We start from the raw sequence: 14,201 nt of genomic DNA on the forward strand, positions 1-14,201 counted from the left end.
ATTAGGCCAGGTCAGGTGTACCCAAATTCAGCATTAAATGTAGTGGACATGAGACAGATAACTGCAGCAGTGGATATGCTAAGACAGCTGAAGAAGTTGTTGCTTAAAACCAGAGTGCTGGGGATCACTTAACTGTTAGAGCACTACAGTCTCCACATCTGCCAGGTTATCATTACATAAAGCAGCCAAGGGATATGGAATTATTTACTGTATATTAAAATTCTTTGGTTCAGGAATTCTGAAGAGTTGTTTTTGTCATTAGTATTCTCCACTGAAGATTAATCCTTCATCTAGTTTTCCTACAGAAGAGAGGACCTCGGGGAAAGGCATGGCTGTACTCCTGAAAGAACACTGACAATCATCCCCTCTGTTCTATTCTCTGAAGAAAGAGAAATTTCATTACCTGAAGTCCTGACTTCTGAAAAGCAGCATTGAATTTAGGGTTACAAAAACAAGCTTTGCTGTTAGCACAGAGTTTAGAACAATATGGTAGGAAGGTAGGCAGGTAAGTGCAGTTGCTTACCAGTACAGACAATCCATCCCTACCTTAAGGTTTTACTTCAGTATTCAGGAAAGAAAACCCATACATCAGTGCAATTCTGTTAGCTTTATTGCTTTTAAGCAAGTGTCCTTATGTACACTTTAGAGTGCTTTATTTCAAGTGTTCCTTTCATTTAATATAGTGTACTTCAACTCTTTACAGTGTTACGTCTTGCCCTTTAACTGTGCATAGTAGCTTAGAAAGATTTATACAAAAAAAAAAAAGCTACTGATGGACTCATTTGAAAGATTAAGAGACATGCAACCTCAGTATGTTTGTGTTCTTCCCCCAGCATTTGTAACAATCATATTTCCCCCCTTCATTTGTAATAGTCAGATTATCTTCTTTTGTAGAGAGACCTCTTTGATCCACACCCTAAAAAAAAGAATTGAGAGATTGTTTTTAACATATGCACTTCCCCTTCATGGATGCTTGTTGTAAAGTCTTCCTTTAAAATAGGCAACTAGCAAGTGAGGTATACTATTGCAGGTAGTAAACTAGGAGTTTGAGACATACTGAAGTCCCACCAGCTCTGCAGACCTAGGTTCTGCAGCACAGATCCTGGATTGCATAGCACTAGTACAGAAGATTGGAAATTGGTTAAATATTCAGCAAACTATCTTTAAAATAATCAGTTAATATAAAATTCCTTGCATTACTGGTTTGATATTAAGTTTTCTTATTTTGTGCCTTAATCTTGGTGCAGGATGATCAGGAATACATAAATGCATTGCAGAAACTGAAGGCAGCAGGCTGGAAACATGTAGCAGGGAAATACAGGAGGCAGTTTGGAACGTGCAAATTGACAGAGAATGCTCCTCCTAAAAAGATCAGGAGTGAAATATCACGGTGCACATCTTAACTCATGGTTAGGCTTTGGGACCACACTGATTTGGATTAGTCGAGCACTTACACCTTTGAGCTAGAGTTTCAGGCTGTATACAGATTCAAATACTCCATTGGTTTATACTGTTCACATCAGGAGGCTTTATTGTGGAAAACCAGTTTCAGGTGGGAGAGTTTTTTTCCTTCATGCTATCCCTGCACATGAACAGTCTTCTTCCTCCACTAGTTCAAGCAACTATGCTCTCCCCGACCAAGTGTCCCATAGGAGAGCTTCACATCTTTGAGCTAGCTTCCAATAACCATGGACCTCTACTCTTAACTCACAATGCTTTCATAAAGTAACATAAGAACATTAGTGTAAAACTAAAGACCTTGGAATTAAGACATATGCCAACTTAATCATCACTTGAGTTTGTTACCTCTCTATTTTGTCTTAACAATAAGAGGCCCTGCTCCAGAGCTTTGGATTTTTAAAAAAAAAAAAAAAACCCAACCACACGCAGCTATAGTACCAATAGTGTGCTATGAAATGCCAACCATTGTTTTTTAAAATAAAAATTTGGAAGCCTCTAGTTAAGGAGGGAAAGATACTCTGTAGTAGAGTGTGACGGGGTCAAAAAGGTTTTTTTATGACCAAGGAATGTGTGTAAAGGAGTATCTAAAAAGGTCCTCAAGATTTGAATGTAGATACAGTAACTCCTCACTTGTAGTTATGTTCCTGAAAAATGCAAGTTTAAGTGAAATGATGTTAAGCTAATCAATTTTCCCATAAGATTTAATGTAAATGTGAGGTGTTAGGTTCCAAGGAACTTTTTGGGGGGCAGACAAAAGGCATTGTATACTGTACAGTACTGTACTATAGTTGGGAAGTGCCCTGGCTTACCCCACATAGGCACAGCCTGCTGCAGGCAAAAACGCTAGGAAGCACCTTCGCAGCAGCGGCTTACCCAGAGAAGAACAGGCACTGACTTTGCCGGGGTGGGGGTGGGCTGGGGGGGGAGCGTGCTCCAGACCCAACTCTTCCCACCTCCACTCTGGAGCATGCCGCATCCCTGCTCCTTCCCTCCCGCACCAAAGTCCTAAGTGTGGCCAAGCAGTTGTTTGGTGGTGGGGGAAGCACTATGAGGGAGGGGGCGGCAGCGGCTAAGGAGGAACCTGTGCAATGCTTCCTTATGAAGTAGCTGTTCTTCCACAAAATCTTACTAGCCAGGGACAGAGCAGGCAGCCAAATGATATTATAAGGGAGCATCGCACAACTTTAAAACGAGCATGTTCCCTAATTGAGCAGCAACATAACTTTGAAACAACATTAAGCGACGAGTTACTGTAATCCAAGAGGGGGAGGGGAGAACAAAACCAAAAAAACCACCACACCAGTAAGCTTAGAGTTACTGCTAGAACACATCTAGTGTTTATGGCATGTAATAGTATGCTAACCTTTGCGTGCACTGGGTTTAGGCATTTCCCACACTTGAATGTCTTCTGCCTCACATCTTGTATCTCTACGTTTGTAAGGGGGTTTGCCTATCTTTTTCCTTTTTGGTTTATCCAAAAACAGATTACCTGAATGACCAAATAAAAGTAGCATTACTTTTTCAAGCAATTCAAACTATTTAATTTTCACTTAAAACAGGTTCACTTAAGTTCATAGTATTTAATAACTTTTACTCTCTTTACTGAAGCAAGGATTCTCTCTCTTCTCTACACACTCTTCTGCCACACTATACAATTAGCGTGGATCAACAGCTATAGCCAACATTCTCTAAAAGCATTCTCTCTGCATAGGCTAACATGAGGTTTAGCTGTAAAGTTCACCTGACAAGAGAGTAATAAACTGCTGCTGAGGGTGCACAGAAGAGTTGCGTCTAGTTAGGACAGGGTTTATAGAGTATCTAACTATGTAGCAATACATTGTCCTAGTAAAGTCTGCACTGATACAAGGCATCATTTCTTGCCACATTAAGATATACTGCTGTAGCTTTAAAATGAAAAGAAGTTTTGTCCACTACAACCACCCCAACTCTCTATATATGCAGACTCCTCCTCCTTCAGAGCAGCCAGATTTATAGATTATCTGAGCCACATCACAGAGTGGCAAGAACACAAACAAACATGTATTTCCTTCAAAGCAATAGTTAAAGATCCCACCCAAATAGCAAAGTATTCTGCTGAAAACAGTTTATTTGAATATTTAAGGGAAGAGGATCTGAGATGTGACAAGAAATCAGCTGTACCTTGTTGTTTGCTTTTGGTTGGGGGTGACAGGCTACCATGAATCAGGCTGGCAAATTTGGGTTTAGCGCCACTTCTAATCCAGTACTCATCAGCTGTCATCGCCCCGTTTTCCTTTAGTAACCTTACTAATTAAAACCAACATAGTAAAACATTTGAATAATATCAATAAGCATCTACTATAAGCAACATTACCATACTGACTTTACAGTTGACCTACAATACAGAGGCAAAATGTGTAGTTCACTGAAGCCAGTATTGAAGATGCTTTTTTTTTTTTAAATCTAATATTTATATGGATACCAATCACTGATAGCTGGGCAGCAGTTTATGTTGTTTTAAAATGTTGTTCATTAGACTCAATATGCATGTTTATCATATTGTACCTTTGTGTATTACCAAATTTGATAGATATTGTGAAAGGGCTGCAAAACCTCACATGGAACCAGTTACTGCTTGATTATACTAGTACATCATGGCCATTTATGGACATGCTTTTGAAAAAAGCAAGAACAGAATTACTGTAATTAATAGACTGATCACTAACTAGTCACAGGAGCTCAGTTATCTGAAGCTGACTTTGATTGTCTTTGTTTCTAGCTAAAGGAAATATTCTCTCCCAGGCCAAGAGGAGTTTAGCAAAACTTTAAATTAGGTTTTTAAAAGTGTACTAGAACTATTTAGTGATGTTCAGATAAACTACTGCTTCCTTTTTAATCTAACTTGTTGAAGTGTCAATATTTTGGTTCTCCTGCAGACGTTCCTCTAGTTTTAAGCAAGCTAAGCAACTGCTGAGGGCAGCAGACTTGGCCCAGACACCTCTCTGTCATAACAGAGGGGTGGCTGAGCCAAACCTGAGTTGCATTATAAACCGGTGTGCGCCAGACTACACCACCACTCACTCAAATCTGGCCTGGCCATTCTCCACCTCTCAACTGTAGTCATTACAGAGGAACAGTTGGGCCAAATCTGAGGGGGAGCACATGGATTTGAGTGGCCTCTACTATAGATACAGGAAACATGTTTATATCCACTTGTGTCATCAATTTATAAGAAAGTTCCCCCACCATAGCTAAGCCCATTTTGCAACATGGAGGAATGGTATGGTAGCCAGTGTTTACACAAATTTAAGAGATTATATTTCCAAGATGCCATTTGACAGTGGTAAACAAGAATGTCTTTCAATAAACTTAACTTGTTTGTTTATTTAACAAGTATATTATCCAAGTCAAAAAGATTAAATGGGGATCAAGCCAGTGTTATGTTTACTAGCTGACATCACTTGAAGCTCAACCTGGGGTGTAAAAAAAATTCTACTCTGTCTAGTAATATTAGAGATTTCAAATTTAGCCTTAGCCAAAAGTTTGCTGGCTATGCACAAGGCAAAAATAGTACATAAGAACGTAAGAGTGGCTCCACTGCACGAGACCAAAGGTCCATCTAGCCCAGTATCCGGTCTTCTGACAGTAGCCAATGCCAGGGCCCAGAGGGAATGAACATAACAGGTAATCATCAAATGATCCATCCCGTCGCCTATTCCCAGCTTCTGGCAAACAGAGGCTAGGGCAGTGGTGGGCAACCTGCCGTCCACACACAGCCCCATCAGGGTAATCTGCTGGTGGGCTGCCAGAGAGTTGGTTTACATTTGTATGGCCGCCCACAGCTCCCATTGGCAGGAAACGGCGAACTGCGGCCACTGGGAGCTGCGGGCAGCCTGCCAGTGGATTACCCTGAGGGGGCGAGTGCAGCCTGTGGGCTGCAGGTTGCCCACAACTGGGCTAGGGACAACATCCCTGCCCATCCTGGCTAATACCCATTGATGGACCTATCCTCCATGAACTTATCTAGTTCTTTTTTAACCCTGTTATAGTTTTGGCCTTCAGAACATCCTCTGGCAAAGAGTTCCACAGATTGCATTGTGTGGAAAAAAAATACTTCCTTTTGTTTTAGTAGGTTCACTATAGTTCTTTAAAGGCCAGAAGTGCTACAATTCTCTAAGAGTCACTTAGGAAAGCAACAGCATTTTCTCTTTCTTAGCCTTCACAGTTTTAGGGATACAGCTAGCACTTAGAATTAGAGCGTTAACACATGCTGCAAAGTATTCTGAATTATGATCCCACAGCACTTTTATCCCAGTCATATTAACTCACCTCTTGAAGACCTCTGTGAAGTTCTCGGATGCTCAGATCCCTCTTGTTTTGCTGTAAGCCTCTTTTTTCCATAGTACCCGTAATCACTGTACGCAACCTCATCCTGATCCTTCTCACCTGATTTATAAGCCAGACCAGTGCTTTCACAGAACCCACTCTTAGTTTTTATTTTCTCCCGAGCAGGCCAGCTAATCAAGTGAGCTGGTATGGCATTTTTAGGTGGTTTCCAAAGCACCCTCTGTCCAATCTGTCTATAGAAACTGCCTTTATCAGGGATCAAGGGTCCATATGGAGCGGCTTCTTGAACGAAATATTCAACTTCATCATCTTCATCCTCGCTGTCACCCTCTTCCTCTGCCACAAAGTATTCTTCAGAGTCTTCAGCCTCTGACAGAGACAAACTCTTAGCAGCTTTTTTCTTTAGAGAGTAGATTTTCTTCTGACCAGAAGATCTAGGGAGGACCCCAATCTTTCTACCTTTGCTGGCCATCTTTTTAATCTTCACTTCTGAACAGCTTTTGAAGTTCTGGCTATTGACAATATTGGTCTGCTCCCTTCCTACCACTTCATCTTCATTAAGGGAGCCACCACTTTTAATTTTCTCTTTCTCTGAGCCCTCTGTACTTTTTTGGAAAGCGTACATGCTCTTCTGAAGCACATAGTCAGGGACAAAATAAGACACTGGTACATCATCATCAGTTGATGATCCTTCATCTTTAGAAGACATTTCATCAGAAGACAAACTGAGTACACTTTGACGATTCCTTTGTGGTAAACAAATATTATAGTTGTAGTTAGTGTCCATGTCATCCACGCAAGCTAGCCAGCTGTGAGAAGGAACATACTTCTCCATGGATTCTTCACACCATAAGCTTTTATCCGTTACATTGGTTGAACTGTGGCTCTGATTTAGCTTTTTCTGCTGTGGACTTGAGTCATGTGTTATTTCTGTACTGGATGGAAATAATCCTGTTTGCTGAACAAGGTTGGACTCCTCTTCAGAAGTTTTTGAAGCAGATCTTTTCAAACTAGATTTTTTAAAAAGTGTGTCCTGCCTTGCCACTAGCTGATCATTACAAACAGTTCTGGCCAGCTCAGCAATTTGCACTGCCCTGGCTTCATTTAGAGACGATTTTACCCTTTGGCTTGTATTTCCCTGCTTTTCTGCGTCTAGTTTTACTTCATTATTTTGGACCTCTTTTTCCTGCCCATCGTCACCACTCTGCTTCAAAGAGAGAGCAGTTTTTCGTTCATCTGAATAAGAAGTGCATGACACCAATTCCTCCCCTTCATGAGGACTATATATTACCCCTTCACAAGAGCTAACAGAAAACAAGTCACGTTGCACAATATTCTCTGGGACTGGTTTACCACTTGCCACATCATACAGAGGAATAGTTTCCTTAAAGGACTTCCATAGCTGAATTGCAGGAGAGCCATTTCCATACTCTATTCTGACCTCTTCTTTCTCAAAAGCATAGCTTCCTGAAGGAATGTTTCTATACTGTGAAGAGCTGGAAGACCCCTTATTTTGAAGGTCTCTTTCTGGCACAAGAGAAGATCCAGATGAATCTTGTTTCACTGAAGTACTTTCAGTTTCTGTACCCTTACCAGAAGAAACACAGGCCATATTTCCTGCTTCACAGCCTTTCGTTTCTATACGGAGATCCTGATGCTTTTTTGGTTTGTTTTCAGGCTGTCTAGGATCAGTCTGTGTTTCTTTGGTCACTGTTTTTTTCCCAGGGCCACTATAATGTCTAAACCTTGTTGCATGATAAAACAGAGGAGAGGGTGGGGGAACATTAAAATAAGGTCTTCTGTTAACTCTTGTGTGCATGGGATGTTGTGGAACAAGATATCCAGGGTACTCATGTAGTGCAACAGAATAAAATGGAAAATATGGATTTCCACTTCTGAAACCTACAGATATTAAAGAGGGAAAAAGGAGAGAGAGATGTATTTGTCTACATAAACAGCACTATCTTCTGAAATAAAAGCTGAAAGTCATCCGAATTCATTAGGTACATAGGAACTGCCATGCTAGCTCAGATCAGTGGGCTATCTAGTCAAATATCCCACCTCCAACATTGTCTAGTACGAAATACTTAAGAGGAGAGTGCAAGAACTCCATAAGTTAGCAATTACAGGGTAATATGCATATAGGTTACATTTCTTCTTAATTCCTGAAGCATAAGATTTAAATTTTCCATCCAAACTGCTGGAGCTTTTATCTATTAAGTTATTGTCTATTGAATGCCTTTTAAGAACATCTCTAACTACAGTTAGAAATGTAATTAATAGGTGCATTGCTAAGCACTTATTGGGCAATAGTATGTACTCTTAAAGTATGTTATGAGCACTTTCATAAGATCTGATCTTCACTAGAAGTTTCTACTTGAAACTATGCAGTCTCATATTAGCCAAGACTAATCAGAAAGCCATCAATACTAGTAAAAACAGCTACTGAAAGCCTCTTATGGAGTCAGATTTATACTTAATTACTAGAAACAAGACTGAAATAACTAAATGCACAAGGCAAGTGAAGCTAAGCTTCAGGCATAACATCCTCAACTCTCCCTTTGCCCTGCTATTACAGTACACAGGATATTTAAAAAAATCCCACTCAGTTTTTAGAAGCCTCCATATAGTCCCCCCATTTTTCATTAGCTTAAAGCAATGGACTTTTGGAGGATTGTGTTGTACAATTCAATGAAGCATTTGCAGTTTCTCTTGAGCCCTAAGTTGTCCCAGTAGCAAGCAGTCAATATCCCACAACAGTAGTCCCTGTGCCTATTAGGGAGAATGTGCATTATGAGGTCATACTTCTAAACTACTGCTTTGACATCCTATCAGTTTTTAAGCTAAAAATCTTAGTAGACACTCCCAGACAATGTTCAAGTGACATTTTCCTCCACTTAAAATCCCTGACAATGCAGGCTTTGGCATGGAACCTTTTAACAGGCCCCACAGTGAGAGAAGTGTCCCAAACATGAAACTGGTTGGAGACTGGAAGTTGACTGACAGTTTCTATTTCAGCTCTGCCACACTCTTCCTGTAGGACCTCGGGCAAGTCAGTCTGTTCATCAACGCCCATTCTCCACAAACTGTAAATAAGAACAGGCACTTACCACACAAGGGTACTCATTCAATATCCATTAAGGTTTCAAAACCAGGACTATCTTACAAGTTCAGCTCTGAGTTATGTCAAAGTTTTTGCCTTGACTAAAGTTAGCCAAACTGATTTTACACAACATTCTTCATAGACAAATGATATAGTAGTGATCCCCATTATAAAAGGGCTTTCCTATTGTTGCCAATTGCTGAAGCTGCCTGCTTCTGTTTACCAGACTCTTCCTAGGAAACTTACTCTTCTTGTCCAGTTCATTTGGTGTTGTCCCACTCATGATACAGACATCAAAAACCAGTTTACAATATAGCTGAACAAACAGACAAGGAGAGCACATTTTAAGAGAGATGCCTTCAGTTTATACACTAATTCTAGCCTCCATGATATTAGGGGAAATACAAAAGTTACACAACAGATGAAAAGTGCTTTAATATAAAATTTGCATTTCCTTCACTCAGGTAGTAATTTTAAAAGCATATTTTCCTCAGATGGCTCTATTTTGCCTTACCTGGGGCAGGTACGCAGTATGGATTATATACATGACTGAGGTACCATGGATTTGGGAAAGGTTGTTGTGCTGTTGGCTGCGCATAAAAAAAGGGTCTTGTGTGGTTTGTGGAATATGGTCCATTTTCTGAAGCTGGAGCAGTGTTCATTTTTTAAGCTGAAAGACAAAGAGTGATCAGGATTTGCCACTTTAAAAAGTGCCAAGGGACATGTCAGATCCCACACTTCTAAACAAGTCACAGTATTGCAGGGATGAACAGACTAAAGTGTCCAAATTAAAAAAAAATAAAATATTCTCCTACACCCGTGCAACTCCATCTTGAAAATTTTCTACTTGCCTTCATTTCTGCCCCCATTAGGGGCAAAGATACAAAGTCCACAGTAATATCTAGAGATAGAAAAATCAGGTTTCCTATCAAGCCAAGAAGTTTGGCACTCAGCTGTCATTTGTCTTACTAGGAAGCCAAATGACAAAAATCAAGACAGTCTTTATGCACCCCACTTAGGAGCATATAACCAAAAAAAAAAAAAAAAACACTAAACACCCCCAACACACAACAAAAGCAAAAAAACCCACTTCATCCACTCTTAAAAAAAACACCCTGGAATCTAGAGAAGCCAAAACAAAACCACAACAGAATTTTTCTCTTTTCTAGATGAGCAGAGTTAAGCCTTCTTATAAATTATATACCACCAGATCCCTCTGAAACAACCTGCACAAGAAGCACCTTGCTGTCCACAATTAACTTACAACTGGTAAAAGAGGGGTTAGAAAGTAAGACAATTGGCACTAGCTGGTATGAAGTGAGGCAAACATTTTGATGAGCTAAAGACTTCGTAAAAGTAAATGACAATAAAAGTTGAACCAACAACCTGTTACAGATTGCTACACAGCTCACTCCTCAGGAGAAAGAAAAGCACTCAGGGCAGAGTCCTCTTTTCTTCAGATTCCATCTAGAACACAGTTTCAACACAGATTAACTAGCCACCATGAACCTACTGCACTCTTACTGCACCCACTCTTCAAGACCAGACACTCAAACAGCTAGTTTGAACTTGGAAGAAAGCAAGCCCTACAAAGGTGAGCTATTCCTCCCCCACCAAAGTCCTCACAAAACTAAGGTCCATGCTGCTGCTTACAGCCCAGCAAAAGACTAACCACACCTTCACCTCACCTTGTTTATGGAACACAACTACCACTTTCCACTCCCTTCACCACCTGCGGCTCATTTAATAGTGATCCAGGGACCTTTTCCATCAATCAATGGGAGTGGTAGCCAATGGAGGGAGCAGGAAGAGCAGCAAGTGTTCCAACCCACAGGCAGAAGACTCCAGGTAACAGTACCCAAATCCTGCAAACACCTCCATGCATTTTATTTTCAATATGTATAAGAATTGTGAACTAACTGATGTAGATCACAGGCAAAAACAAAATATGATCAATCCTGAACTTAAAGTTGTAGTTCAAAACAGAATCTTTTTGTGAAAAAAAGTCCTCAGAAAGCATAAAAAACATTTGTGTCAAATTTTATTTGTTGATTTTATTGGTCACTGTTCATACTAACAAAAGTAAGAGACTAGTGGTTTTATATGTCAACACAGGGAATTAGACATCTGAAAATCACATCCTACCTGCTTAAGCAAGAGGTGTGTCTGCTCCAACAAAATATACTCCAACACTTGAAATGTATGAAAATTAATGATAGAAAAATGATTGGGATCCAAATCCAAAGTCTCTAAAAATGTGGGAATTTTAACTGTCACTTCATTGAGACATACCAGTGAATCACAGAGCTCCTATTATTTTTGGCAGGCACAATGAGAGAAAAAAGAGAAGCATGATGTGAGGAGGGAGAGATATGGATAAATTGGAGTCTCTATGGCTATGTCTACACTACCCACCTTTTGGTGACACAGCTGTGCCGCTAAAAGGCATACAGTGTAGCCAGTCTGTCAGCAGGAGAGAGCTCTCCCGCTGACAAAAAACTGCCACCCCCAAAGAGCAGTGGTAGCTTTGTTGGCAGGACTGCTCTCCTGTCAGTTCACACTGGCCCTTTTCGTTGGCAAAACTTTTGTTGTTGGGGTGGGGGGAAGAGGGGTAAGAAGTTTCACACCTCTGAATGACAACTTTACCTTTCAGGTTCCAGTCTAGACAAAGCCTATATCTAAGTAGGGAACTTTCTCCCTACTTTTTTTAACTTGTCTCTTCACACTATGGTGGTCAGCTCTGTTTCCCCCAAAGTGGCCCCAGTCATGAAATGAGCTCTTGTATGGGCAGGAACGATGATTTCACTCTCCTCACACCTTCCCATTGGCTTGTTCTGTCCCTTAGTTCCAGTGTTTCCAGCTGTTTTGATCACAAGTCTCACGATATTTTTTAAGCCCCAACTCCTGGAGCCATGTGATCATGCAAGAGACTCTCTGCTTCCATTTCGTTTTCCAAAGTAAATCGCTGACCCCCCTCTGGGCAGAAAAGAAAGCTGGAAAATGTGAAGCCTGAAGGCTCAAACCCCAGAGGGTAGACACAGAGCACCGAACATTTATTATTTTGAAAAATCGGCCGGTTTTAAAGCCCAGTTCATGATCTTTTCATCCTTGGGCCATCACTGCAGGTGCCTTGCCTCCTCTCTCCAGGACACCCCAGCTGTCGCTCCCCTGTAGGTTCCCGCCTTCCCTCTGCGGCATCATGTGCCCGCACCAGACAAGCGAGGAGCGGGGGAGGAAGCAGCGCGGAGACGGCGCCGCCAAACGCCCAGGCAGGGCTGGAGGATGGGGACTGAGCCCGGCGGGGAGCTGGCGGGAATCGAAGCGAACCTCAGCGTCACGCGCTTGCTACAGGCTGCAGGGGGCGCTGTTTGCCAGCAGGGGGCGCTCTCCGCCTTACCCCGCCCGCCGGTTTGATTTGAGCGCAGGCGCACTGGTCCTTTCTTGTGACCTCCTCCCTCCCAGCAACCCCCGCAATGACCTCCCCGCATCTCCCTGCTTCTGCCCAGTCTCCCAAAAGCAGTCGGTTTCCGGAGGTCAACAGTAGCGCTGCGCGCCTGGGTCCCAGCCTGGCGCGCGTGAGAAACAGCGCCTGCGCGAAAGGGATGGGATGGGATGGGGGGGGACGGTGGTTCTCTCGCGCATGTGCGCGAGGAACGGAAGTGCGTGAGGAGGGCGGGACCGTGGGAGCGCGGCTCGAGTTCCCTGCCGCCCACAGCCGAGCGCGCGCACGATGGCGGGGGCGTGCGCCGCCGATCTTAACGGCCGTTGAGGGAGGAGGTGAGAACGAACGCGCGCGCGACCGCCTCCGTCCGCAGCCCGGGTTTGACCGGATCCTTCCCCGCGGGCGCTGAGGCTGAAGCGGAATCGGCGGCCGGAGGTTTGTCCGGGCAAATGGCGCGGGAGGGGGACACGGCGGCTGCGTTCGTCCCCCCTCCCACGGGAGGGAAGGAGAAAGGAGACTGCGGACCTGCCTGCGCGCAGCACCGGGCCCCCGCCGCCCTCGGGCAGCGTCCGCTCCGCCGCGGCCTGTGCCGTGCGAGCGGTTCTGGGGAGTAGCCCCCGGGCTCTGCCCAGGGCCCCCTGGCGATGCTCCCTGGCTGGGAGGCCCCCGCGCCGCTGCCGTGTCGGGCTCTGTGCGGCCTGTGGCCTGGGTGCGGCCCCCGGGGCTCTCGGTGCGGCCCCGCCCGGCGTGGCAGCTGCGAGGGGCACCGGAACAGTCCGGCAATAACAGCCGCCAGCGCGGGGAGGAGGCAGCGGGCTGCCCCCGCCTGGCTCCCAGCGCGGCGGGCCCCAGGGGGAAGAGTGGGGGGGGGGGGGTCGTCGTGTGCTTTCCCCTTTTTCGGCCCGGCTGCGCCCGGAGACGGGGCCGGCCGCTCGGGGGATCCTCGCCATTGGCGGGAGAGGTGTAGGTTCGCGGCGGGTGGGCGATGCGGTGCCTGGGTAGCCCCTCCGCGTCGTAGTGGGCCGGGCGCAGCAGGGTGCCGTGCACAGGGTGCCCATTGTCCGGGGGGTGGGGAGGATGTGAAACTTTGATTTGAGACCCTCTTGCCTGTAAAGCGGTGATGGGGAGCCTTTGGGGCGAAGGGCGCTGGGAGCTAATGGCGCTGCTTTGTGGTCCGAGCGACCCTGGAGTAGGAAGGACCTCGAATGGCATCAGTGCCCAGGGCTGCTGCTTGCGGTGACGTCCAGGCTCCCTCAGAAAAGCGTCGGGTAACTTGAGGGATTGCTAGTAGTGTTCGGCTTTAACTGGACTCTTATTGATTGCTGTTTAATATAACATACTGCTTCCTTTTCTGATGTGGCTACACAGCTTAAACACGCAATATGCCTAGCACAAGATGTAGAATAGTTTTGATGTCTTCCATCATGTGCAAATTATTTCCCCATCCTAAACATTTGGCTTTTGAGTTTTCCCTTCAGCAGACAGAAAATGATTGGACACATGCACTAGTGGCTTTTGAAAAAAATTGAAACTTGGTTATGATTTATAACACTATATCTGTTTTTCTAATTCTTCTGTTTTTATCAGATGAGCTGCAAAGCCAAAAAAAAAGAAGTTGACTCTTTTTGCTGCTTTGTGATATAATGAAAGCCCAAAATATTTATTTTTAAAATTTCCATTGGTCTCTTTACTTCAGAAATGTACTTGGGAAGGCTCAACTGAAGAGCAAATAGGGTTATTCCTATTCAAACTTTATTAAGGCTGAGAGGCTATTAGGGTAAAGAGCCTTACAAGAATGTTGTAGTTAAGGAGTTGGGAGATCATCATTAAAAAGTCAGGAAACTTATAGTGAACGTTAATTATCAAGAA

General features: G+C 43.7%; 2 protein-coding genes across 7 annotated transcripts in view; one reads left to right on the top strand and one right to left on the bottom strand.

Annotated features, from left to right (window-relative positions):
- LOC140907310 (uncharacterized) lies at window positions 1-12,345 on the bottom strand. 5 transcript variants are annotated; one of them, XM_073332927.2, is made up of 6 exons: window positions 11,537-12,345; window positions 9,405-9,560; window positions 5,770-7,689; window positions 3,622-3,747; window positions 2,825-2,950; window positions 1-916 (listed from the first exon to the last, which is right to left on the bottom strand). In XM_073332927.2, exons 2-6 carry the CDS (start codon window positions 9,550-9,552, stop codon window positions 879-881), a joined length of 2,358 nt encoding a protein of 785 aa, XP_073189028.1. In that variant the 5' UTR covers window positions 9,553-9,560; window positions 11,537-12,345; the 3' UTR covers window positions 1-878. The 5 variants fall into 5 exon arrangements, with proteins under 5 accessions (XP_073189028.1, XP_073189029.1, XP_073189034.1 ...); XM_073332928.2 differs by lacking the exon at window positions 11,537-12,345 and adding an exon at window positions 10,117-10,151; XM_073332933.2 differs by lacking the exon at window positions 3,622-3,747.
- Window positions 12,346-12,552: 207 nt separating this feature from the next.
- KBTBD2 (kelch repeat and BTB domain containing 2) overlaps window positions 12,553-14,201 on the top strand; it is a 29,940-nt gene continuing 28,291 nt past the window's right edge. Inside the window, exon 1 of one of the 2 annotated variants that reach the window (XM_073332961.2) lies at window positions 12,553-12,767. The gene's annotated coding sequence lies outside the window, so the exon portion shown is untranslated. The remainder of the gene's footprint in view (window positions 12,768-14,201) is intronic. The other variant, XM_073332962.2, reaches the window with a different exon arrangement.

Source organism: Lepidochelys kempii, chromosome 2 (assembly GCF_965140285.1).
Source record: "Lepidochelys kempii isolate rLepKem1 chromosome 2, rLepKem1.hap1, whole genome shotgun sequence".
Lineage (NCBI taxonomy): Eukaryota > Metazoa > Chordata > Testudines > Cheloniidae > Lepidochelys > Lepidochelys kempii.